This window comes from Oculina patagonica, chromosome 3 (genome assembly GCF_052425735.1).
Source record: "Oculina patagonica isolate OP01 chromosome 3, crgOcupat, whole genome shotgun sequence".
In the NCBI taxonomy this organism is placed as follows: Eukaryota; Metazoa; Cnidaria; class Anthozoa; order Scleractinia; family Oculinidae; genus Oculina; species Oculina patagonica.
In genome coordinates, this window is record NC_135760.1 from 20146228 (window position 1) to 20173197 (window position 26970).

The window sequence follows — 26970 nt, forward strand, 5'->3', positions numbered from 1 at the left end:
TCTAGTTTCAAAACTGGCAAATGGACTTTTGTCTTACAGTCATGACCAATACGAATTAGTTTTCTCTGTAAGGCCAGACTTATGAATGACGAGTTCTTAGTTCAAACTATCTGCTTTTCCCTACTAACAGTAAGCATTCATGCTGGGTGGTGGTAAAAACAAACCTTCAAGCAGGCTTGGAAAGGAAGCTGCAGTTCACTACCCTTGATAACGATGTTAGGGAAATCCAACAAATGGACCTGTAACACAAAGAAATGTTTGTTAGTTTGAATTGAGACAAGGAGTAAACAAAACATCAAACAAAGCCTAGTACACCACTCTCAAGTGAGAACATTTCAACATAGTAACGTTTAAAGGAAGTTACATAGAAACGAAGTAATTCGTTGTTTTTTTTTGTTACTATAATCACTATACCTCCAGAGGGTCAAGCATTCCCTTTCTTGTTACAATGATCTGTTTAGGCTGCTCCTCAACTGGCAATGAACGAATCAAGGCTGCGACTTCTTCAGCTGTCTTCCATTTGGCCAACTAAACACAACAATGAAAAAAATAGGTTCGTCAGTAAGCAAGCTACTCGAAAGAGAGAGAGAGAGAGAATTCCACGTTCTCCTAGTAAGAAATGAACCCTTGTCCTACCGCACAGTACAGTAATCGTGATAAATACCTCGTTATTTTGAAACTTTGTAGGAACACAAAACCTTTATCATTTTGTAGTTGAGTTCATAAATGTTGTCCTTACAAACACTATTTGTTCAAAGTTACAAGACCCTCCAACAGTCTTACCTAACCTGACTAGGCGACACTCTGTATAGTATAACACAACGTACCTGTCCTAAACGCTTCTGTCCCGCCCACACAGACGTGTGGATGATCTTAAGGAAAAGTTGTCCCGTGCGAGGATTGAAGATAAAAATGGCGCCGTTGATTGGCTTCGTAGTCAAGTTACCTTCAAATGTCTGAAAAGAACACAGAGACGTTTTGAACACTACTTAGCAATACTTAGAAGTATTTTCGTGAACGCTGTTAAATTAAGTACAAATTGAGCGTCTTGACGAAAATCAATGCTCTTTCAATACGAATCAGGGGAGATGTTTGAAAACCAGTAAGGGGATTTCTTATACTGACCCCAGGATTCATGAGTGTTCATCAAATTAAGTGTAGAAACATTATAGGGGAAATCCAAAAAGTTAAACATTCTTACGGAAATTTACATGTCATTTAACGCTTTAAATCCCGTATAACGTGTGCAACCTGTTTAGTATAATTTAATGCGACAGCCTATAGTCTCGGACTAATCAATTACAATATGAAGCCATTATTTGAACAGGGTTCGCACATAACTTTGAATGCAAAATTCAAGACTTTTTCCAGGATTTTTTTTTCAAGCCATGTTTTAGGTTTCATCGACTTGAATTTATGTTAAGAGCGGGTTCATATACCACAGTTAAATTCGAGACCTTCTCCAGGTCTGGAAAACTAGTCAAAAGATATCCATAACTTGTTTAACTTTCCTGCCTCTGCCTTGTGGAATCATCACAAAAACAGCCCAACTCGTTCAACAAGCAGTGACTTCGTAACATAACATCAACACCTTGCCTTACCTTGTGAATGGTGACTCTGTACACATTGGTATCATCCACAAACCAGATGATCTGGTTGGAGAAAAGTTCTCCATAGTTCTGTGAGGACAGATAAGGCTCTGTAGGTTCACTGGAGTACAACTGAAGACCTTTCCTGATTCGTTCTCTCAAAACATACAAGGCTGGATTGGCTTTCATGATCTTAGCCATGGCCTGTTGGATGAGAGGTTTCACGCCAGGGAACCAGTTACCAAAGGCGCTGTAAGAAAAGAAGAAAATATTGTTTAGAGACCTAGGCTACTCTTACCTGACTGAGATTATTGCAAACAAGTATATCTTTTAACCCAGATGCAATTTACACAAGAGATCACTAACTTATTTCTCCCAACAGTGCACTTTTAACAAGGAAGGCGAGAAAAATTTAAAAATTCCATCAAAATGTATTTTGGCAGCATAGATCAGTTGTACCTTATTATAGGAAATTAACGGTTCATGAAATTAACGCGAATTTAAAATATCGCAATTGTTTAAGTCGCGTTAATTTCCGCGCCGTTAATTTAGTGGAGCGTTAATTTCCATGACCATAATTTCCATTATTTTGGCCTCAATTTCTCGATACAGTCCAGTCGTTCTTGACTCCTACGAAAAAGCCCTATTTTATCAGGGCGGAAATCTGCCGGTGTCACTGATACTGTAAAGAATGCTTGTTTGGGCAAAGTGCCACGAACATTGTTTGTGGTTAAGATTATACGTCTACAAGTGTGAAATAAACTTGTTCCTGTTGTGTTCGTATACTTCGTGTTAATTTCCTTCAATTTGAAATGTTATCCCCTTTTTCGCGTTAATTTCCTTCAGTGGGAAGTAATTTTTCCTTCAATTCGCATTAATTTAAGTCGCGTTAATTTCAAATACCTTAATTAACACAAGTGTTAATTTCCTATAATAAGGAATTCCTGTGTAGTTTCTGTTTCATATTAATCGTTCAGAAGGAAGTATAATAAAACTTGTTTCAATTTTAGTTTGGGTTCTCATGCACCTCTTCTCTCCAGTCCAAGTCAACACTCTTCTTACCTGTGAAGATTGTAGGCCAAATCAATGCCGATGAGCACCCCAGTAGGGGAGGGGTAGATACTCATGTTGTCAGTGGTGTAGTCAAGGTACTTTGCGCGAGCATATCTCTCAATGTCATGGGAGTCGTAGTCTCCCCAGCGGAGCTGTACGTCGACCCAGTACTTTTGGGTCGTGGTGCTGTCCATGATGTCACTGCAAAGGATTAACAAACTTGTTAAGCATAAAATTTAACAGCAACAACAAGATATCCTGATTTACTGATCCACAGTTATAACAAAAGGCACAAAAGCAGCACGGAGTACTTCGGCATAATTACTTTGAGTGTTTGTATCGATCACGCTTTTCAACAAAAGTTCAGTTTTTTGAGTGGGAAAAACTATCCAATAAGAATTAATGGTTGGCATACAATCATTATGGCTCGTTAGTCCTGAGCTATTTCTTATAACTGACAGGAAGTATCTTTTAAGTAGGTGAAGTGCTGCCTCATTTCATAAGAAATTCCTTATAATGACAAAACCTATTTCTGGAGTTAACCAAAATACAAGTGCACATACATTTAGTTCACACTAGTTAAACATACAGTTTCTCTCCACAACAACTTTTGCTTCAAAACAGACACCAAACCTTCACGCAAGGATGGAAGACACTTTTAGGTTGACTGCATTCTATTATACATAACAAATTCTATTAATGAACTCAGACATACTTGGAATCAGCCAGCAGGGAAGGTTTGGAGACGTTCCACTTGTACGCAGCAAACAACAGGATATCGGCGCATGAGCTGTTCATCTTGTACGACTTACGGGGATGAATGGTCTCCTTCTGTACTGTCTCTATCTCAAGAGCGTCCAGTTCTTGGTCAAACACCTAAAATAGTAATGATTACAATCAGCCATTGGTACTACAAAGTTGAAATGCAGCAATCTAATGGTTAGTTTATTGGACTTGGACAGTCGCCAAGCCAGTGTCACAATGCTGCTAGAGCGGTTTTAAGTAAATAGTCCATTTTACAGTTGCCTGCCAAGTGACCTGGCCTTTGAATGGTAGTGAGGCTGAGGGTGACCTTGCATTGATACAAACCTTCCTGCTTTATCATGTAAATGCAAACTAATTAGCATCAAAACAACATGATTTACAAAACAAAAGCAGTGAGGTCTGTATCAAAACAAGGTCACCTCCAGCCTCACTTCCATTCAAAGGCCAGGTGTCACTAAGCAGACAACTGTAAAATGGTCTATTGCGTTTGCTTTAGTTCTGCATTACTACACTTAGTGATTGGCTTAAAAATCTCGCGCCACTTTCTCAGCCAATCAGGAGTAAAACCAAAACCAATCATGACTCGCTTGCGCACGTTTTCCTGTACTTTGTGCCAGCTACATGTATTTGCTTCGAGTTTTGATTGGTTCACTGGATTGTCTGTGTCCTTTGTGATTGGCCAGAGTAATTACTTTGGTTTTGGTTTTACGACACTCAATTGAATTCTGCTCTACCTTACTAGTAAGACACTGAACTCTGACAGAATGCAATCTTAAGTTATTTACTGTACCTGACACAAGTCCATGACAACACTCTCATGGACTTTCTGCCACAAGTGAGCTCTGAAGATTTGAATGAGTGAGATCTTCAGTGTTGGAATCTTGCCGTGCATGAAGATTCCTGTCAAGTCAAGCTGAACCTGGAAACCAACGTAAACCTGAAAACAGTAAAAGGAAAAAAAATATGAGCAATGAATAAACAAGAAATACTTGTAACAAGCATCTGAGAACAAAACAGTTGTCAAATGTAGAAATAGCACAAAACTGTTTGGAATTTAACATTAATGTCCAAATTCCAATTTAATCTGGAAAAAGTGGATAAAGAGCCACTCTGTGAAATTCAATATGGCCCTGCAAGTTTCTTTTTTTTAGATTTTTTAGATTTTGCAGTGGTACTCAAATTACATTATTACATCTTGTTAATTAGTCGATTGTTATCCTTGTAGATACATGTTCCGAACTGAAATTTTATGTTCATTTTGTGCAAGGCGCGTTTTGTATTTACTGAGTGGAGACTAAGTCCAAGTGATGACATGTTGTGAAAAAGAAACGTTTGCTTGACGTTCGAGTCGAAGAGCAAATGAATATTGTCATAAATTCCGTTGCGTTTATGGAATAAATCGTTCTTTTTCAATACATTTGAATTTATGTGTACAAATTTACTGTTTTACCTTCCCTTTTGTTCATTTTGTTTACTTTCGTTTACTGGGCTTCCTGTAAAGTAGCTTTTAGTTAAGTGGACTTCCACATTAAATAAAGTATCTAAAAAAAGGAAGAAGATATCTAAAAAATAGGCAGTGCTCGACACTAACTTTTTTGGATACTAGGCAATTGGCTAGTAGGTACAAATAATCACTAGCCCATAAGGACAAGTCACTAGCCCCCCCCCCCCCCCTCCCCCTTAAAAAAAAAAATAAAAACAGCCAAGTTTGAATCAGCTAATCTCTTAGCACTATATTTGTTTGAGTCCACACAAGTACATCTTTCCTTCACTGAGACGCAGCAACGATGCTATCATCCAACTCGGTTAAGAATTTCTTGACCGTGGATCACACTTCTTTTTCTCTTCATGCTGTGTGTGGTCCTCTGGTGAACAATGTAAATCTGGCTCACGATTATCGGCCCTTGAAGGCGGTTTTCTTGTAGGTAAAGTGCTACAAAAGCTCGTGCGAAAACCCCAAGATGGCCGACTTATTATGGCTCTCTCCCAGGTCCCTTTTGGGTGTCATGGAAGCGAGGACAGAGGGTCTTTTCCAAGATGGCGTCAGGTTTGCGAGTTGATCGTACGATATAAATCCGTATGCGATGTGGGTCGCAAGCGCTCTGGTTTAAATTACTCAAGCTATGGAAACTAGATCCTGATGAAGGTTTCTGGGAGAAAAACTTCCCAAGTTATAGAGTTGTAGTTGATTTATTTTTCCACGAATCTTACTAGTCTATGGGCTAGTAGGAAAGTACTTTTACTAGCCAAGCATGAAATTTTACTAGTCCTGGGCTAGTGTACTAGCGTTAGTGTCGAGCACTGATAGGAAAAAGGAAAGTCCTCTTACATTAGCCCTGTTGATAGTCGGTGACCACCAAAGCGTGAATCTTCTGTTAGGAATTTGATTCAACCCAGAGCGCTGAGCATTGGTCAGTTTCTTGTACTTCATGGATTCCTCAAATCCACTGGCCTTCTCCCAGAACAGACCTTCCCATGTGGGAAAGTAAGTTCCTTTAAAGAGCGTGTGTTCCAGAATGCCCTCCACACCACCAAGGGCTTGGATCATGTCTGTTCGGTAGTTGTTCAGGTTCCACAGTTTGCCGTCATGTCGCTGATGTGTCCACCAGAAAGGATTCTGTTTGAGAACCTTAAACAGTAAAATCAATATGTATTAGCGATAAATTCATAACTTATCCTTACCAATTCACATTAATACCCTTTTTGTCACTTATTTCCGTACACTACAAGTAAAATCTCATTTGTAGGTATTTTGTAAAAATCATCTTTTAAGCGATTCAGTGAAATTCAGTGGAACTTCAAAATTTGTTTTCCATGTTTGGTGTTGTTAGAAATGATTTCTTTTGATAAGATGTTTGAAACATCGACACAGAAGTTTGCTATAAGATGTAAATAATTTTGGTACATAATTTTTTCTAATTTTTGGCGGATTCCATCTTAAAAGGTTTGTTAACTGTTATTCAAGTGAACGGAATCACTATTCCTTTTCTTTTTTTTTATCTCCATCATTTTATCACCCTCAAATTAAACAACTTAGCAGACTCTAGTTTACCTGATATTGTTTGAAATCTGTTCTCACTCTCCATCCCTTGTCATAGGCGAGCGTGTGCCTGTCTTTTTGAAACAAGGTGTTGATACGAGGGATTCCACGATCCCATGAGTCCTCCAAATCTTCCAGGGTCAAACGTCTGCAAACAGAACAAACAAAAACTTTACAGCAAAGACTTCCTTCAGTCAACAGTTCAAAGACTTAAATATGGAAAGCGGAACCGGAAGGAATTTGTCTGCATTAGACATTTGGTGCCTCCTAGCAGAGGTAAAAGATGAGCATTTGTTAGTGTGTCAGCTGACACACTACTGATGCCACCAACACCACCGACGCATTGGCCGACACACTACCGAGGTACCACTAACACACCCCCATCATACCACCCACACACCATTTATCCTTGGTATATCATGCGGTGAAAAATGAGAATTATACTAGGGCCGCCAAGCGGCCTGAAGTAATAATTCAGATTATATAAACAGACGAAGTGAGAAATATATGAGACAACAAATGGTAGGAATTTCCCAGTTAGTGCTTCAAACCACTTTTTAACGCTAAAAATACAAGGGGTACCCCCTTAAAAGCAAAAAAAAGGGCCTGGGTCTACCCATAAGGCCCTGGTGCCTAGGTCCCGCAGACCCATGATCCTTCGCTGGCTTTTTTCCTTGTGCTTCAAACCCTACGGTAAGTATTTGCCTTTTATCTTGCATTTTTGCTCATTTTTTACCTTTTCAGGCTATTCCTCTGTGATTTTTGGCACAGTAGGTTTCTTTTTAGCGATATTTTGTCGCTCTTCAGATATATTGCATCGCTGATGATATCCATTTGGCAACACAAAGTCGCGTAGAAGGACTTGTTGCTGCTCGCCATCTTCCCGCTGAAACTGTTTCGGCATCTGCCTGAAATACGTGATGAATGGTCCTGCCAAACGACGCAAAGACCTTTCACCTAGAAGACGATGATACTCTTCAGGAGATTCTTCTCTCGACCGAGAGTCTTTACGAGCGAATAGACTCTTTGGAGTCCCGTTCATTTTAGCCAGTATTCGCTGCGAACAAGTACAGTCTGATGATCTGTAGATTATAGCTAATGACTCGTCAGGACAAAAGTTCAGTGAACCTTTGGCGACCGATAAGTCATTTGGACTTCTGCTGCGCCCGTTCAGGCACCTGTGGAGCCTATTGAGGCACCAATAGAGCCTATTCAGGCACCAATAGAGCCTATTCAGGCACCAATATTGCCTATTCAGGCACCAATATTGCCTATTCAGGCACCAATAGAGCCTATTCAGGCACCTGTAGAGCCTATTTTAGGCACCCGTCGAGCTTATTAAGGAACAAACAGAGTCTGATAGACATCTTAAGAAGCTGGTAACTTAATGCAGTCTTATAGTGATGGCACTCGTAGAGACCATTTAGAAACAGAGTCTGATAAGACATATCTGACAAAGCTGCAAACTTTAGTAGTATTACAGTGATGATCATGGTCTGTTCGACTCACTTCCAAGTCAACCTTTTGGAAACCATTATCCTCTTTCCCCAAATTTGTGGATACTAACTTTTGAAAAAAAAAAAATATATATATATATACATCATCCAAACATGGAACGTACATATATATTTATATATATTAGAGTCCGCGGGACCTAGGCACCAGGGCCTAATGGGTAGACCCAGGCCCTTGTTTTGCTTTTAAGGGGGTACCCCTTGTATTTTTAGCGTTAAAAAGTGGTTTGAAGCACTAACTGGGAAATTCCTACCATTTGTTGTCTCGTATATTTCGAACGGAGTCTGTGAAATATAATAGTTGCTGATGCGCCGGTCAACTGTCGGCCTTGTATTGGCCAACTGTCGGTCGATGCATTGACCAATGGGTTGTTTGGATCGGATTCTTTACCTTTACCACGCATTTGTTATGTAGCAAATCAAGTGCGCTTTTTAACCATCTCAGATTTGGGGACATACAGGATCCATGCAGGCATACACTGTAACAAGCAAAGCCCAGGATGTACTACCAGCCTTACAAAGAAAGGATCCAATGTTCTATGGACAAAATAATAAAGCCCTCATTTTAAGCTAACACTCACCTGTTCTGAGCATTGGCTTCTTGTCGTTTCAAGGCGTACTCTGCCCACACCCTCTGAGAGTCAATGAACTCACTCTCCCATGGCTGGATGTACCTGTAATGTCCCCACAAAAAAACAACATCACTTTTTGAAAGCTGCTATTAGGGGTTACAATAGTTAAAACACGTATTCAAATTGCACAAATAAAAGCTGACTGGTACATAAAGTACAAATTTTGGTTTGAACTTTTTTAAGTTGCATTATCACTCACGAGAATTGCAATTCATTCTTTGAGCCTGAAACAACTTTCAACATGTTACTCAGTGCTTTCAATAAGGAACGACGGCTGACAAAAAGCGTTGGCTACTTTGCTCCACTTTTGCCCAGAAAAGACACCTACTTTTCTGCCCCTGAACTGATGTAATAAGAAAGATTCCTTCAAACAGTCAGTTACTTTACTCAAACTAGCTGCTAACTACAAATTTTATTGAAACCCTGTAAACTTAGTTCAGGCATTTAGCTCTAAGGGATTGGTGTTACCTGTACAAGTTAGGGATCAGCTGATCTTTATCATGACTCATGCCAGATCTGAAGTGAGTAATCCCTGCATCTGTCTGTTGGGACCACCTGAAAAACAACAACACTACATGGATTAAATTGTGTAACTACATGTAGAAATATTTACTATCTATTTATTTATAAAGATTTCCCAAACAATAAACATTTACAACTAAAAAGATAAAATATACAATAAAAAACTAGTGGGAGGATAACAGCAGGGGGAAACTGAATTCCCAATTAAAAGCTGTTATTATACATTGTAGTCATTAGCTGTCTTCTCATTGGCTAAGAGCCTACAGCTAATTCTGGGAATCCGCGCAACCCCGCGCAACCTACAGATTAGTGAATAATCTGCTAGTAGATTATTCACTAATCTGTAGGTCGCGCGCGCAATGCATGATTTCCAAGAGCAATGTGTCAGGCATCTGGCGGCGAAGGAAATTCATAGTTCGTCGATTCACTTCTTCAACCGAGAAATAGTTTGACCAAAGTTCAAAAATTGCTGACAATAAAGTTTCGGAAAACACAAAATGACTAACGAAAATTGGGAAGAAACTATTCCACGATTTAGTAGGACGACCAGCCGGAATTAGCACAAGTTTAATTTTGAAACAGGTTGAAATTACTTCCTTTTCCAGAAAAAAAAAAACAATGTATAATAAAACAATTATTAGATTCGGTTTATGTGATATCTGAAATAATCAAGGTCTCGGTAAGTGTTATCAGCCGAAGCCGAAGGCTTCGGCTGATAACACTTACCTCGGCCTTGATTATTCCGGATATCACAAAAACCTCATCCAATAATTGTTTATTATCTTCCAATTACTGACTCAATTTAAAGACCCTAGTCAGCCATGCCTTTGTTTTTTGTTGAAGATCAACAGACTTCTAGTAACACAAATTGTGGCTAGACGATGAGATTTTGCTTCACTTTTCATAAAAATGGCAGATTTCACGGATTTCAAGGTGTGACTTTCCGTCTAAGGTCCCTTAAAGAAAGCAGGATTATAGTATAAAGAGACCAAATACTCTTTAGGAAAACATCTTGACTTGAAACCATAACTCCAGAGCATATGATTTTGAAAGACTGAGCTTTTGTATAAGGCCAGACAGAGGCATTTTGTGTCCACAAGTATTGTAACAGTTACATCAACAACAGAAAAAAAATGAAAATAAAATTATATAGTATTTATTTGTTAAACAGTACCTAAGATCTGACTGTGGAATGAGCACATGACCCATGGACAGCATACCAAGACCACCCAGCTCCTTAGGAGTGTAAAACACAACAGGAGGGAAACGACTAGGCATCTTAGAGTTCAGACCAATCTTGATACGTGTTTGGATCTGAAAAGCAAAAATGATAAAAAATTGTTTGCACTTCTATTTCAAACATGATGGTAACATAATACTCAAAACTAATACCAAAAGCCTTGTGGTCAACACATTGCAAAGAATTTTTCTACGCATAATACCCCAGTGCTGTGAAAGTCTTCTGACCAACTCCTGCCAATTGAAAGCATAATAGGCAAGGGAAGCCCTGTTCTATGCTTTGTTGTGGCATGTACTAAAACCCGTAATAAAACAAAATGAAATGACCAGAACAAAGTAAAACAAAACCTTACCAACAAATAAAAGCTAACTGAAAGCAAACCAGAGTGCAACTAGCTGCAAGCTAACCTCAGTGAAAGCTTACCACAAGCAAACTGCAGTAAAAGCTAGCCATAAGCGAGTGAAATACCATAAATTTGTTTCGTTTTGGTTGTTTCACTTCGTTTCATTTTGGGTTTTTAGTAAATGCCCTTTGTTGCAGAGTACATATATACATGCAAACATCCTACACAAACAGAAGAACTAGAAGAACTTTACAAGAAGAACTTATTTAGTACCTTATTTTCACATTTAACTAGCAAGTCCAACAGCTCTTGAGTGTTGACAACTGACTCTCTGTAGTAAGTCATTAAACCAATCAGAGCTGTGTTCCATTTGTTTACAATCTTGGTAAACGTAGTTGAACCTGACGCCATGAGGATCTGACGCACTCTGTTGTGGAACCGCTGTTGTGACTCGTTATCCACCTTGAGGAAACACTGGGCAGTTCGCTCCTTGGTGACCTGTGGTCGCAATACAAAAGTAAAATTTACAATTCTTAGTGTTCAACCTCTGATTTCTCCCAGCAACATTAGAACATTGCTACGCATACGTTAGGAGAAAAAAACAAAATCATCAAGTAGGGTGCTTCCCAATACAATAGTTTTGCACATGTAACGTACCTCATTTTGCAAGTTCCAGACACCGTCCCTATGTGTGAACTCTTCAAATGTTGTGCGACACTTGGGGAGAATGCGGCATTCAAAGCCACACATGTTGAACAGAAGATTTGGATTGTCTTTGCTGTAGACGGACACAAAGCTTTCATCCCAGGTGAGTGTCGTGACAGATCTAGGCAAGCGGTTCTTAATGTCCCAGAACACAGCTCGGCCGAGATTAACATCGTGCTTCATGAGCCTCATGCGGGCATCTCTGGGCCAGCATTTCCTGTTGTTGTAGCCCACAATGTTCTCATTATTTGGGTCAGGGTGCTCTGTCAGATAACGCTGAATCAAATCACGTGCTTCGTCTGCGGAAAACCTAAAAACCAACAAAGGTTGTTGCATTAACAGACCTCCTGATTTACATATTGGCTGGGTGTTATCACATGTACATGATGTAAATACATAGAACTTCTTATATTGCTACAATTATCAATTTTTACCAGCGTCATCTTTTCCCTGATTTACAAAACAAAGACCAAAACAGATGGTGGAGAAAAAGAAACGCATATTTTAAGCAAGGTAAAAGGATTGCAAGAGATAATTTGAAACCTATTGTAGCTATAGATACAGGTAACAATATTAACAAAGTTATCGCGATTATTATCAACAGTCGAACTTGCAATCAAAGGGCTGCAATTCGGGAAACTTACAATTGAAGGGCTTGGTGCAAAATGACGGAAGTGATTTTGGCTAAAAATGAACACTGACAAACAACTCCAAAATTTGTGTGCGGGTTTGTTTGTTTGTGCCCAGTCGACTTTTTTTAGTAGCTTCTTTGTTAAAATGGAAAAAAGAAATTTCTAAAAATGCTGACTTGAAAAACCATGCTTAATTTTTGCATGTGTTATTTCTTGAAAACAAAGCAAAAACCAGAAAAAATAAATACAGTAAAATGTTTCACATACATAAACAAACCCACCTGCGAAATATTGAGTCGTTTTGTCAATGTCTTTTTTTTAGTTAAAATCACTTCCGCCTTTTTTTGGGCCGAGCCCTTCAATTGCCTTACAATGATGGTTACACTCCTAGCTCTAGTATATGGAGAGTAACAGATTCTGCTTGGCTTTTTTTAGTTAGCATAAACTGTAGCTCAAAGACCTACATAAACAGTTACCTGAAGAATATGTGCACTTTGTCAATATATCTGGAGTACAATCTGATGGGATGCTGTGACTCTGTCTGCACATCCTGGAAAGTCAGGAAATCATTTGGCATCTGTGGAGGACCAGCCATCTCACTGGCTCTCTGCAGACCCAGCACTAGAAGATCCATGACCAATCCATAGTACTGCACAATGAATGACGCAAACTGCAGACCACGGATGATGCCGTAGGAGTTGGTGTGATTCATGTCCTGTTGGTGAAAAAAAGGTGGAGAGGACATGTGACTACATTAGAAACTAAACTACCAAAGACATGAAACAATAACAAAATTGTTTATTAATAATTCAAGAACTTCAACTCAAAAAATTGCTCAAATCAAGCATGCTCATCAACATTAGCCATTACAACAGCGACCTTAACAAGGAAGGATCTCTTCGTCCAGTCACACTGGCCAACAAAGGGTTAGAAGACACAAACATGTACAGTTGAACCTCTTAAATACAGACACCAAATGGACAGAATTCTAAGAGTGTCCATATTATAAGATGTCCATACTACAGAGGTAGAGTTTAAATGATTTTTTTTTATCTCTTTTGGACCAGGCAAACTGTTGATAATAGGGAGGTGTCCTTATGTGCGTCTGCGTATGTGCGTATAAGGTGCGTATGCGATGGATGCTTATTTCTGAGCGGTACCTTACAGGTATTCTCTAACTTGTAAATGTTCCCTATGAGTTTAACAAAGCTGTAACTCTTCCAACTACAACAGGCTGTCTATAAAGTCCAAAAGGATAAGATAAACTGACGCACACCTTGTAATTGATGACAATGTTGTTCTTTGCTGTCATGTAATCAGCAATGTTGTGATCAACAATCAGTCGCAGAAGTCGATTCAGCAAGGTCAAATCGATCTTCTCGTACATCTTCTCAAAGTTTGACTCCATCATTACATTGCACTCTCCTTCAGATGTCTCCCAGACATCCTGCAAGTTGTTTATTCCTGAAAGAAAAACAAATTTTCTTACCTAATGTGTAAGTTATGTTAAGATTTAAGACTGCTTCAGGCCAAAGTGCCCCCCCCCCCACCTCATTGGACAAGAGTTTATCCTGGTTACCATAGCATGAAGCAGCAACATGTAGGAGTTTTTCTGTTCTCCCCTTGATGGGATGATAGTTCTCTATAGGGTTCCCACAAGCATTAAACTTAATAAAACCAGTACCCATTTATACACCTAGGCGGAGAGAGGCACTATGAGAGTAAAGTGTCATGCCTAAGAACAACACAACGACCCCAACCAGTGCTTAAACCTGGACCACTTGATCAAGGGTCCAGCTCATTTACCATTAGGCCACTACACCTCCCAGTTAGCTGAGAAAAGGCAGATAAAAAATTTCTTGTCTGTGAAAAATCAAACAGCATCAAGAGTTCTTTCCTTACCTTGGCACCATTTATAAGTCAGCAGTGGTGGAGGCTCTGTGTCGGCAGGCTTAACCCACGGAGGAAACAGACGGCGTTTGTCAGCTTCATACCACAAATACTGGTCAAGGTAGGCATCTGTAATCTTCTCCAGTGGCTCAACATCATACACTGGAACAAGATGGCTGTACAAGTCCATGAACTCAATTCCAACCTATAGCAAATACCAGGATGTTTCATTTTAGAGCACAGGGTACAAATGTACATGTATTTAAAGGCCAGTTTGAATGAACCAAAACGGCCGAAAACAGTTATGTAAAAGTTTGCCTTCATATTTAAGTGCTTACCTCTTTAAATGCTCTCTGTGTGAGTAAATGACGTTTGATTCTGCTTAGTGCCTCATGAGGGTTGTCATATGCTTGTTCTATCAGTCCCAACTCTTCTCTTTGAGACTGGTTCAAACGACTCTTTACACTGCAATAAATATTCATCATTAAAATAGAAATCAGTGAGGATCTTCAACCATATTCTTTTAAAAATTCTAAATATTTCCAGTATGAAGAAAAGCATAAACACTGAAATTAAATAAAATTTTGAAACCAATTAGATGTAATAGTAATTATCCCTGTGGTTTGATCTGTTGCCTGTTTTTCGTTGTAGCACAATTAAAACTACTTCAAAGTCAAATGGAAGTATTTGAGATCTTCAGATTCACACAATAATGACAAAATGTCTGATATGTAATTTGTATTGAATTCAACTTTGATAAAACAAACCTGTAAGCTTCCTTGAGTCTCTCTAGAGCTAAAATAAGCAGTTTGGTGTCATGCTTGTAGGAAAGAGGTGGGAAAGGGATAGGTGAGAACCTCCTGCTCTCCAGCCAGTGAACTGTTGTGGTGTAGATTGCGACTGCCTCCTCAGCAGAGATGTATGGACCATCCTGTAAAACAAGTACACTTTAGATTTGATACATGCTTTCTCTGTGAATTCAAATACTACAAATTAAGTCAAAATAGAACCTTCACAACGTATTCTTTTACTCAGAATAATTTTATGAAAGGTCCAGAACTATTCAAAACTATGTTGGGTCTCAATTTTTGTTGTAGAACTACTGTTTGTATTCTGCAACGTTATTGGTTTGTTAATGAAAAAAGGTGACCATCCTTTCTTTTTTATCAATGTTTTGATTGGTTAATTTTTTTCTGAGTGGCCGGATTAAGTAGTCACTCTGTTATTGCAACTGGAATATCAAGTAAAATGGTACATGTATTGAAGAATATTTTCTACTTGGCACACTTAATTGATATTACCTTATAGGTTAATTTTACCCTGCTCAAACACTTAGTTTATATTCTTATTAAATTCACACCTTCAAGTAGTTGTGCTGTCTTTCTTGTTCAGCTTTGAGATAAAGCCTTGTAAGACGACCCAGATTTTTCTTACAAACAGTTTTATCCACTGTGGCACCACGGCGGATACGTTCTCTGTTGTAGTGAGCTGTGTTTGTCCACCAATCAGCCTTGGCTTTGACGTAACGTAAAATCATGTTTTCCACTGCTGTCGGAAGACCAGGCACCTGGCAATAAAACAAATATTAACACATAAAGTACAGTCTAAATCTGTCCTATGGTTATTGGCTCATTGAAGTCTACACTTACAGTCAAAGCAGGTCAAATTCATTTTCATTCATTGCTTTGAACAATATTCCATTATTGAAAGTATTTATTCGATTAAGCGCCCAACCTCGAAAAAGTGCCCACCTCGAAAAAGCGCCCACCCTTAAGGTAGGAAAAGTTAATAAGCGCCCAGCCTCGAATAAGCGCCCCACCCCCACCCAAGAAAAAAACTAAAGTCCATAAAAGGAGTATTGATTATTGAAATAAGCTATGTACTACTAAGAAGACTTCCCCCATGACCGAGTTTTCTTAGTATTTTACAGAAACTTTCAATGAACAATTAAATTTCTGCTTTGGTACATCTTCACGTTTTGTTATTATTTATTGTTTTGTTACAAATCTAAACTTAACATTTGCTGAAAATCGTAAAAATTTAATTAGCGCCCAGCCTCGAATAAGCGCCCACCTCGAATAAGCGCCCACTCTCAAGGTCCAAAAATTTAATAAGCGCCCAGGGCGCTTAATCGAATAAATACGGTAAGTAATTCAATATTAAAACGAAAACTTGATTCAAAACCTGCATGCTGATTTAGATTGATGCCTGGCTTCACACATCAGGCATGCATCCAAGCAACTTTTGACTCAGTTGTAAATGAATAAATATTGCAAATTGAATATTGACACTTGTTACCTACACATTCTCAAGTTACCCACAGTGTTTTGTCTGAAAAAACAAAACAAAAACAAACTGCAAGTAAAAGTATTTAAAAATCTCCTAGTACCTTCCAAGGAATGTTGGCTTTCCAGCACCTCCAAGCTTCACTAAGATGCTGAAGAATAACACGGGCCTTGTTCTGTTTAATACCCTCAGGCATCATGTCCAGAATGTCATGCATGACGGCAGCTCGTAACTCTAAGTCAAAATGGCTTTCAACTCGCTGCTTGGTGACAGTCTTGGCCACGCCCTTAGAGTGTCGTCCCTCAAACTGCCTGGCCAGAAGGTTGCCTAGCCAACGCTCCAAAAGTGGCACAACACCACGCAAGAAAAAGAGCCACACCCTCCAACCAGGGGCCCAGAATCCGCATCCAGGTCCTTTGCCAACTGGTCCCTGAAAAATTTTTGCATTCATATTAACACTGGACTTGTTCATACATACAATAATAATAATAATAATAACAACTTTATTAACATGTCAAATCTGTAGTAGCTGAGGGGAAAAGTCCCCTCTACTAATTGTGGACACCTAACCTGCCTAACTAAAAAAAACGTAATTAATATATATAAAATAGAAAATATTTATATACATTTTAAAAAACCTAAGTAGAAATATATTAAAATTCTGTTAAAAGTAAAAAAAAATCATGTCATGTAATGTTGGCTGCCAGTCATTCTTGACATAGTTTGCATCCCCGACAGTCACTGATATTTGCAGCCAGCGCAGTTGGGTCCCGACCACGTATAACGCATTTGAATTGTTTTAAAGAGGGTAAATTTCTTAGTCTAGGTGTGAGAGCATTCCAAAGTTTGGGTCCTAGGTATCGAAGAGAGTGTTTGCCAAATGTTACCGAAGAGAATCGGTAAACAAAGGAACCGCAACCTGTTAATAGGTCTGCATTGACATGGTGTAATGAAAACAGATTTTCCAGCTTGCCCCTTGGGAAGGTTGGAACCATTGTACACTAGCTGAAGGCCCCTATCAGTGGCCTTGCTTCATCAATGAACAAAAAAGTTGAAAAGTGTTACTTGACCATTGGCCGTTCCGAGGTTGCGCAAGGAACTGGGGCGAGTTTCAAATTTTAAGTAATCGATAATCTGACACTACCATATGAAAGATCACGGTGACATGGTTAAAAATCCATACAAACGTCTTTAATTGTAAGCCAGCATCCCCCAAAACTATATAAACTCTTACAATTTTTATCCGTTTTGTGACAGCTGTAAAATCCTGCCAAAGACCCATTATTTGAAAGAAACTAAGATGAAAATCACTATATTTACCCATTTTAAAGAGTATCACAAAAATCATAAAAATTTCAAGAGTTTATATGGTTTTGGGGGATGTTGTCTCAAAATAAGAGACGTTTGTATGGATTTTTAACCATGTTTCAATGCCCATAACTTCGTCTCTGTTCATCCTAAAAGCGTCAAACATGGTCAAATGACCAATCTCACAGAGTTCTTTCATGTAGTGGTTTCAGATTATCGATTGCTTAAAATTAAAAACTCGCCCCAGGTCCCTGGGCAACCTCGGAACGGCCAATTGGGCAAGTGATGGATAAAATCCACTAGCCCTGGGCTATTTAGTCAGGACTTTCTTGGCATGCGGCCTGAATTGTGTCTTCTCTTTTCAAAAGGTAAGCATTCCAAAAACTGCACAATCAGAGACAAATATACCAAGTCTATCCTTTTCAGGCCAGGTTCTTCTGATCAAGCATGTAGCTATAACAAGCAGGGTTAGATATCAACTCTGGCTCCCAACACCCCCACCCCCCTCCCCCATTGATGAGGCTCTCCAAGGAGTTTTGGCGACAGGTGAAATTGCTCCAAAATAGCAAAAAATAGGTCACCAAGGGTGACATGAGTCTAATGCCGTATGGCATAGTGATACAGATTGCGCGGTTTTCGTAAGCCGGTTAAAATTGGTCAGAGGTTTGTGTTCGGGAGTTTAATTTAAAATGCTTATAGCAAGCTAGGGGCATCGTGGATGATTATGGATGAAAACGAAACAGTCATAAATGTTATATGCTTCACAAAATTTAAAGTATGAACAGGAGTTGATGTTACTTCTTCCGTATTGTCCGTAAAAGCAGAAACGATTAAACATTTGGACAAGATTGCGTGACGATTTACAAAAAGCATGTTCATTACAACAAGGGTTGAAGAACTTCACATCGTTTTCTTTCAGATTTTTCACCATTTTGATGATGACTCTTGAAACAGATTTTGCAATAAAAGCACTTGAAATAGTGACTGTTACTCCATTGTACTGTAAGCACTTAGTGACAGATTTTCCTAAAAACGGGTGTAAATGCTCACGTCAATATAATGATGACCTTTTGAACGCTGGAAACTAGGCAATTATTATCGAGCTACCATACACAGGAGCGAAGACTGTTTATCATGATGTACAAAAAAAAAATACAAATTTCGCGAATCATCACTTCCATATCAATGTAACCATTTTATGATTTTTCTAGCTGTAAGAAGAACTTAAGATCTCTGAGAGTCGTAAAAGCATGAAATTCGATTTCAGTGTATGGCAAAGGCCGGGACAGTGTAATACTGCAAAGCGGCCAAACAAACGCATTTTGATTTAGTCGCGTAACTTGATTTACATTTATCCATGTACATCTTTTATTTTTGAAGGTTTTTGTTTGCACTGTAAAGAAAAAATTGGTCAAAATTCGAATGACTTAAATACAAAATACGAGGTAAAGTTGTCTATTTTTTAAAACAAAATAAATATTTGGTCGCATTGTGTAAATAAACGCGAGTCGCCGTCGAAATATTTTTTTCTCAAAGACGTCTTGCTTTTTAAGCAAGACGAAAACACAAGTGCTTAACTGAACTGAAAACGAAGATTTATTTTCAGAAAAAGCTTACAAATGTCTTAACTGGAAAATTATTACGTCCTGTTCAAGTGTTGAATAATCGTGACTTGAGAAAGAACTTTTAATTATGCGTGGGAACACGTGTCGCTGATTGGCTGTTTTTAATCGAAACTAATCGTGCGTGTCCGTACGGAGTCCGTTCTTACAGCGAACGATTATCGATCCCGAACCATTCCCTTGGGGTTGCTAACAGCTTTTTTCATATAACAAAGAGTCTAATGCGCATGCGCAAAGCGCACGCAAGCATTAGACTAAAAAAACGTAGAGACGAACTTGCTCCTGAGCGCCGACAGCCAACCGAAACTAGCACTGAAAGGGTGTGTATTTGCGACAAAGAGAATGAGAAGTTAAACTTACAGTGTTGAATCTGTAGTAGATGAGATGTTTGATGTCCTTACACATTCTGATCTGCCTCATCAGCTTGTACTTGTATCTGTACATTCCAGTCAACTGACCAACATGGGCAAAGATGTACTGAATGCCATCTGCAAGCTGTGTAATACAAAATCATTACACACCATGTTAACTTTGTTTAAACGTCTTTTATACATTGTTGTAGCTCTTGTAAGGAATTTTGACTGTATTTTACACTTTATGCAATCAAACATGGGAGACAGTGTTTCAATGGGATATCTGTTGCAGTTAATTTTTGATCTCAGTTAATTTTAAATTTTACCTAGTTAATTTTTTTCAACTAGTTAATTTTTATACTAGGTAAATAATAGAGTTAGGGTTAAGGTATGGGTTGGAGTCATATATTTTTAAAAAATAGTGGTTCATCCAACATTTCCTACGTGGCAAAGTGGTAAGGGGTTGGACAGCAAATCCAGAGGTCAAGAGTACAAATCCAGTGCAGGTTAGTAAAAAGAAAAAAAAAATAGATGATAGTACTTAGAGGAGGGGATAATATTAATAGCAGATAGTAAGGGGGGTGTTAGTAAAGATGGGGGGTGGGGTAATGAGACATCAAGGGAGGGGAGGTGTATTACTTTTTCTACTGATTAACCTAGAATATAAAAAAAAACTAGTTAGAAAAAATACTAACTAGTTAAAAAAAAAATTAACTGAGATCAAAAATTAAATGAGGTTAAATGCGATTTAACCAAGTTAAATAAAGCAATTTAACCAAGTTAACCACAACGAGTGGGTAGTCAGCTGTCCTGGTGGTCAGCGGTTACTAGCTCTTGTCAGGCTCAGTGTGTTGCGTTCTCGGACATGACAGCGTGGTGTCAGGTCTTCGTTCCATGGAGGGTTTTCAGGGATGTTTTGCGAGTTTTTTCTGCGTTCACGTAAGGATTTCACGGGCCTCGAGCCCAGTTTTGTCAATTCTTTTACATGCACGTAGTTTGCAGCCGTGTTTGCGTTCGTTCCAGGTGGTTCTCCGCGCTCCTACGTCGGTTTGATAGTTATAGTTATTCATGGTCCGAATTTACACAGAAGCGTCGACGTACAAGCGGCTGGCCACGCTGCCTGTTAAGGTTTAGCTTTCCATTTGTTGTTCCGCTCGTCGTTGCCAGCGGCTTTGTTGCTCCGTTGTTCGTTCTTCTGCAGTCTTCTGGCTTACAAAAACCTCCGTTGTAGCGTTGGTCTTGGTCATGCCTGGATGTATCGTGTTATCGCGTTACCGTGTTGGTCCTCGTTTTTTCCCGCGCAAATCATTTTCTACAAATCAGTTACGGTAGTTTGTGAGCGTTTTTGCTGCGTTGCTCGTTTGCTCTATGTACATATGAGGTAGGAACTATATTATTACAGCACATAGTCGTTTTGTTAGTGTTGGGTTTTATTGCATGTTGCTTATTTAGTTCCGCTTTAATAGCACAGCATTATTTTATGCGGGCGTTGTAGTACGGCTTTTTGTTTGCCCATGTTTACTGCCAGTTTTTTGTATTTCGGACTTGGTAGTACATCGTTTTATGCATTTGCTATGTTTTTTAGATCAGGCATTCGAGTATTGCATTTTAGTGTGTGCGCTGTTGTCTGCTTTAGTTCATATGGGGTAGCTTGGCGTTTTAGCTAGTGTTTGCGGTGCCAGTTTTGACATTGTTATTGAGCTTTTAGTATGTTCGCTGTTGTATGTTTACTGTAGTTCAGTCATTGTTGTGGTGCATTTCTTTCAGTGTTACAGGTTTTGCTGTTGTCTACTTATCGCAGTGGGTTATCTTTATCCCGGGTCTTTATCATGTCTTTGATCCCTCAGCTGGGGTGTGTTAGCTAGTGTTTTTTGTTTTGTTTTGTTTTGTTTTTTGTTTTTGGTTTCTTTTCTTTTCTTTCTTGTTTGTTTTGTTTTACGGTTTACCTGTTTAGTTCAGGCGTAGCTGGGCATTTTAGGGTTGAACTGTCATCTGTTTTTAGTTTGGTATGTAGTTGCAGTCTGGGGGTTACTTTGCTTGGTTAGTTCGGGATTTATAGTTGTCTGCTTAGTTGAGCTTCGCATGGTATATTTTTTAATAGTGGTGCCTTGTTAGATCAGGCATGGCATGGCACTAGGGTACCTTCACGGATTACTGGTTCCCATTTTGTGCAGACTTATAGCAGGGGATTTCTGTTGCCTGTCTAGTTTGGACATAGCAGGGCATCTTCAGGGGCTTACTGTTTACCTGTTTCGTTCAACCGTAGCAGGGCATTCTAGGGGGGTACTGTCGTCCGTTTTAGTTTGTTGTTTGTTGTAGCATTTTGGGGGGTTACTTTGCTTGTTTAGTTCAGGCTTCGTTACCCATTCAGCCTTCCCATGGCAGGGCTCTTACGGGGATATATATATATTTTTTAATTAGGTTTTTATATACTTATTTAACTTAGTAACAACCAGGAGCTAGCTGCTCTGTAGCTGGTGAGGCGTTTTGTTTGGCGTGGTGTGGCATTCATTAGCGTACTTTGAGATACAGAGTCTGTAGCTAGTAATGGGTTTGTTTGGCGTTAGCTTGGTATTGGCGGGGTGTTTATCAGCATACTTTGACGGGCTCTGGTACTTACCGTTAGTGGTGTGCAGTCGTGTTTGTATGTGTGCGCCAGTCCGTGTGCTTGTAGTCTTACTGTACGTAGTGCTTAGGGGTTCCTTGTTCGCTGTGTGGTTACCTAGCCTACAGGTCAGCTCAGGCAGGCGTGTGTTTGGTTACCTATTCAGCCTTGATATGACAGGGCACTCACAGGGATAGCATCCATAAGGTCTACTTAGCTTACAGGTCTAGTCAGGCATTAGTTTGGGACTCGAGTGGTTTACAGTGTCCTGTACCTTGTGGGCAAAGCATAGGGGATTTACTCTTGCCTTTTAGCTTAGGCACACATATTAATTAGCTTACAGTTTTTGCATGTTTTTCAGGCATAGCATGGCATCTAGTTTCATTACTCTCTGCCTGTTCCGTTGCCAGGCAAAGCAGGGTGTTTAGGGGTTCCACATTTGCCTGTTAGCTTGGGTTTAGCATGGTGTTTTTTAGTATGTGTCCTGCTTGGGGGGTTAGATATAGTTTATTGATATTTTACATAGTTTATGACTGGGAGCAAGCTGCAGCTATTGCAGTTAGACGTTGTAGTGGTGTAACGTTTGCAGCGGGTGTGGCGTTATATCGTGTGTGGTGTGTGTCATGTTTACTCACTGCCTTTCGTGTCATGACTGTCATGCATAGCGGGACTCCAAGGGGGTTTACTGTTCCTTGTTTTTGTCAGGCATAGCATGGCATCTAGCATTACTACAGTGTACTCTGCCTGTTCCCTTGCCAGGCATAGCAGGGCATTTAGGGGTTCTACATCTGCCTGTTAGCTTGGGTTTAGCAAGCTGCAGTTATTTGCAGTTAGGCGTTGTAGTGGCGTAGCGTGTGTGGTGTGTGTCATGTTTACTCATTGCCTGTCATGTCATGACTCATGCATAGCGGGACTCCAAGGGGGTTTACTGTTCCTTGTTTTGTCAGGCATAGCATGGCATCTAGCATTACTGCAGTGTACTCTGCCTGTTCCGTTGCCAGGCATAGCAGGGCGTTTAGGGGTTCTACATCTGCCTGTTAGCTCGGGTTTAGCAAGCTGCAGTTAGGCATTGTAGTGGCGTAGCGTGTGTGGCGTTATAGCATGTGTGGCCTGTGGTGTTTTAGCGTGTGTGTGTGACATGTTTACTCATAGCATGTCGTGTCATGTCTGTCATGCATAGTGGGACTCCTAGGGGGTTTACTGTTCCTTGTTTTTGTCAGACATAGCATGGCATCTGGCATTACTACAGTGCACTCTGCCTGTTCCGTTGTCAGGCATAGCATGGCATCTAGCATTACTACAGTGCACTCTGCCTGTTCCGTTGCCAGGCATAGCAGGGCGTCAGGGGTTCTACATCTGCCTGTTAGCTTGGGTTTAGCATGCTGCAGTTGTTTGCAGTTAGGCGTTGTAGTGGCGTAGCGTGTGTGGCGTTATAGTGAGTATGGCGTTATAGTGTGTGTGGCGTTATAGTGTGTGTGGCGTTATAGTGTGTGTGGCGTTATAGTGTGTGTGGTGTTATAGCGTGTGTGGCGTTATAGCGGGTGTGGCGTATTAGCGTGTTTGGCGTTATAGCGGGTGTGGCGTGATAGTGTTGTATCAGTTAATCATGCAGATGGGTGCCTCGGGATGTGGGTGGTGTTCGGGGCTATGGCTTCTCAGCCATGAGCCCCTTGCTCTGTTCTGACCTGGTGGTAAGCACAGAGATCCCTTCGGCTTGGCGTGGGGGCTCATGGCTGTTTTGTTGGGATTGCCAGCCTTGGCAGCTTTATTCTATCTGGGGAGGGCCGGCTGACCTCAGTGGAGGCCCTCCCGGGTATCCCAGGCACCCATCCTCCTAACCTGAAATCATACCCTCCCTCCCTACTACTGCTGCGGGGGAAGGAGGGCATGATACATTTGCTTGTCGAAAGTCATGTAAAAAAGCCAGATTCTGGCTTTTTTGTCTGATTGGTCGAGAAACAATACTCAATGGAGCGGTGTGGACTGATTGGTTGTCGTATTTCAACAAGACTTCCGGTCAGAAGCTGGTAATGGCAAAGACGAGTCACGTTTACTGCGAGGACGATTTCTTTTCTACGTTAGCTGAAGCCGTAACAGATTTCAAGTGTAACTCTCTGAAGGTAGAACAAATAGTGAGCGACAATGCGTAATAATTTTGGTTCCGTGAAGATGTTTTTGTTGTTCTTCGAAAACAATATTCCAGAGATGTTGGAATGTTTACAAAAGCGACCGATCCTATCTGCCGTAAAACAGCTCTTGTCGGGTTTTTTGTGCGTGTAAGCTGAAATAAAGGGACGGCATCTAGCTATAGTACAACTGATAAATATATGTTCGCAAGCGCCATCTCACCTTGCTACTAAAAGCATTTTTATCTCAACACGGCGAAGTTTAGTAAATACAGGCTGTACATATGGGCCAGTTGAATTTTTCTCCAGACGTTTTTCACGCCTTGTGGAAATCCGAGTCTCGAATTTGCCGCCAACTACAAAGAGTGGTTTGACAGTTCGACGACACATTTGTTTATTTAAATTAGGGGCGGCTGGCGGCCGGTTAAATAAATGTATCAGGCGTTCTTTTTTCCCTCTCGCTTTCGTACAAAGAAAAAAGAACGCCTGATCGCAGGTTACCATCCTCCATATTCACGAGGCAGTGGTTAAATGAGGTTAAATGCGATTTAACCAAGTTAAATAAAGCAATTTAACCAAGTTAACCACAACGAGTGGGTAGTCAGCTGTCCTGGTGGTCAGCGGTTACTAGCTCTTGTCAGGCTCAGTGTGTTGCGTTCTCGGACATGACAGCGTGGTGTCAGGTCTTCGTTCCATGGAGGGTTTTCAGGGATGTTTTGCGAGTTTTTTCCCCTCCCTCCCTCCCTTTCCTGCTTCTTTTATTAGTTATAAATTCATTTTTCCACTGATTTAATCAGTGTGACGGGTGTCTGTGTGTGGGGGCTCATGGCTGTTTTGTTGGGATTGCCAGCCTTGGCAGCTTTATTCTATCTGGGGAGGGCCGGTTGACCTCAGTGGAGGCCCTCCCGGGTATCCCAGGCACCCATCCTCCATATTCACGAGGCAGTGGTTAACTGCAACATATCCAAACACCAAGAAGAGAGTTGAAAATACCACATGCATCAGAGTATTTTTGACAAAATTCAAGGTGTTTGGATAGACAATGAAACACTGTCTCGAGTGTTTGATATATCTTCTTAATCAAAACAAACACTATGGAGCAAACAGAGAAATAAAATCATTAACTTAGACCAGGTATCCAAATCTCCTTCACGGTTATGATTTTCTTTGTTTTAACTTGATGAATTATTAATGAGATTGAGAAGTTTTCTTTCTCACCTGAAAGCAGTCAACGTTGCCTAATCGGTACTGAACATGAGAATCTATGACCAGCTTTGTGAGTCGAAGGATTTCTCGACAAAGATGGAAAGCATTTCCAAATCTAGACTTCTTTCTTTCCTTTGTGGTAAGAGTTTTGACTGGTTTCAGATTAAAGTTGTAATCCAAATGAAGATAGTTGAGGTTCTTTCTGTGAATCAACAGGTTCAGCATGTTGTAGCCCTGGCGACAAACTTGAAGCCCCACCTCTACCCAGTCAAGAGTAGTTGTCTGAAAGAACTTGGTGGCCTTGAAAGATCGGAACAAATATCTGAAACAAAAAATAATAAAAATTGTCAGTTTTAAAGGGAGGCATGGTGGCCTAATGGTTAGTGCACTTGACTCTATAGAGCAGTCCAGGTTCGAGCAATGGCTGGGGTCACTGTGTTGTGTTCTTGGGCAGCACACCTTACTCCCTAAGTGCTTCTCTCCACCCAAGTCTATCCAGGCATAACTAATCGATGATCAATGACATCAATTGGTAATCAATGAGTTATCGATGGGTAATCAGTTGATTAGTCATTGATTATTGGTGATGATCAATGGTTAATCGATGACTAATCGAAGCCCAAAAATTTTGTGGCCTATCGATTACTCATCGATGACACCGATTACTCATTGATGCGATTGATTACCTATTGATGTTATTGATAACTCATTGATTACCTATTGATTACTCAGCGACTATTATACTGCGCACAAAAGACACATTTCTTGATTTCTTGTATCATTTTTTTCATTTGTGATTTTTTTTTATCTGTGTTAGACATACTTTTCTTTATAACTGGCTTTCCTGTTGACGAAATTACCCCTTCATAAAAAGTCCAATTATCTTCCGGCATGTCGAGACGTGAAGTGCTAATCACAAAAACAGATGATTTGTGCAATGTTTCACTTAACCCAACTCTTTATTCAAGAACAAAACAACTGAACAGGAACCAACCAGTCTGAAAATGAAACTAACAAGTACGCTACGAATCGACTACGTGGTTTGAAGATTTCTTTCGGTTGATGTTTGTCAGCAAAGTAAAATTGCTTTGGCTTAGGGAAACAGCCGGCGTAAGCAGTTACCTTACGCAACTGAATGAGATGATATCGATGAGTAATGAATGAAATGAATGAGTAATCAATGCAATCAATGACTAATCGATGCAATCAATGACTAATCGATGCAATCGATGACTAGTCGATAGCCAAAAATTTGTGGCCTATCGATTAGTCATCGATTACTCATTGATCATCGGCAATAATCAATGACTAATCAACTGATTACCTATCGATTACCTATTGATTACTCATTGATTTCATTGATGTCATCAATTAGTTATGCCTGGGTGTATAAATGGGTACTGGCAAATTGATGTTGGGGATAACCCTGCAATGGACTACAGTGTAGCATCCCATCCAGGGGGAGCAGAAATACTCCTATTCACTTTATGCTTCCAAAACCGGGATAAACTCCAGCCTGAGGGCTAGCTCATAGACAGA

General features: G+C 40.0%; 1 protein-coding gene across 1 annotated transcript in view; it reads right to left on the bottom strand.

The window, feature by feature from the left end:
- The window catches only part of LOC144645256 (pre-mRNA-processing-splicing factor 8), a 44919-nt gene that overhangs the window by 5895 nt on the left and 12054 nt on the right, over positions 1–26970 (bottom strand). The window contains exons 12-34 of the mRNA XM_078504743.1: positions 25444–25753; positions 19502–19636; positions 16315–16641; positions 15286–15492; positions 14693–14856; positions 14264–14390; positions 13938–14130; positions 13312–13499; positions 12512–12750; positions 11356–11713; positions 10972–11196; positions 10290–10429; positions 9062–9148; positions 8543–8635; positions 6460–6595; positions 5737–6036; positions 4198–4344; positions 3358–3518; positions 2652–2843; positions 1602–1839; positions 828–956; positions 415–528; positions 165–239 (exon numbers count right to left, since the gene is read on the bottom strand). Of these exons, the coding sequence (XP_078360869.1) occupies positions 165–239; positions 415–528; positions 828–956; positions 1602–1839; positions 2652–2843; positions 3358–3518; positions 4198–4344; positions 5737–6036; positions 6460–6595; positions 8543–8635; positions 9062–9148; positions 10290–10429; positions 10972–11196; positions 11356–11713; positions 12512–12750; positions 13312–13499; positions 13938–14130; positions 14264–14390; positions 14693–14856; positions 15286–15492; positions 16315–16641; positions 19502–19636; positions 25444–25753 (4285 nt within the window). The remainder of the gene's footprint in view (positions 1–164; positions 240–414; positions 529–827; positions 957–1601; positions 1840–2651; positions 2844–3357; positions 3519–4197; positions 4345–5736; positions 6037–6459; positions 6596–8542; positions 8636–9061; positions 9149–10289; positions 10430–10971; positions 11197–11355; positions 11714–12511; positions 12751–13311; positions 13500–13937; positions 14131–14263; positions 14391–14692; positions 14857–15285; positions 15493–16314; positions 16642–19501; positions 19637–25443; positions 25754–26970) is intronic.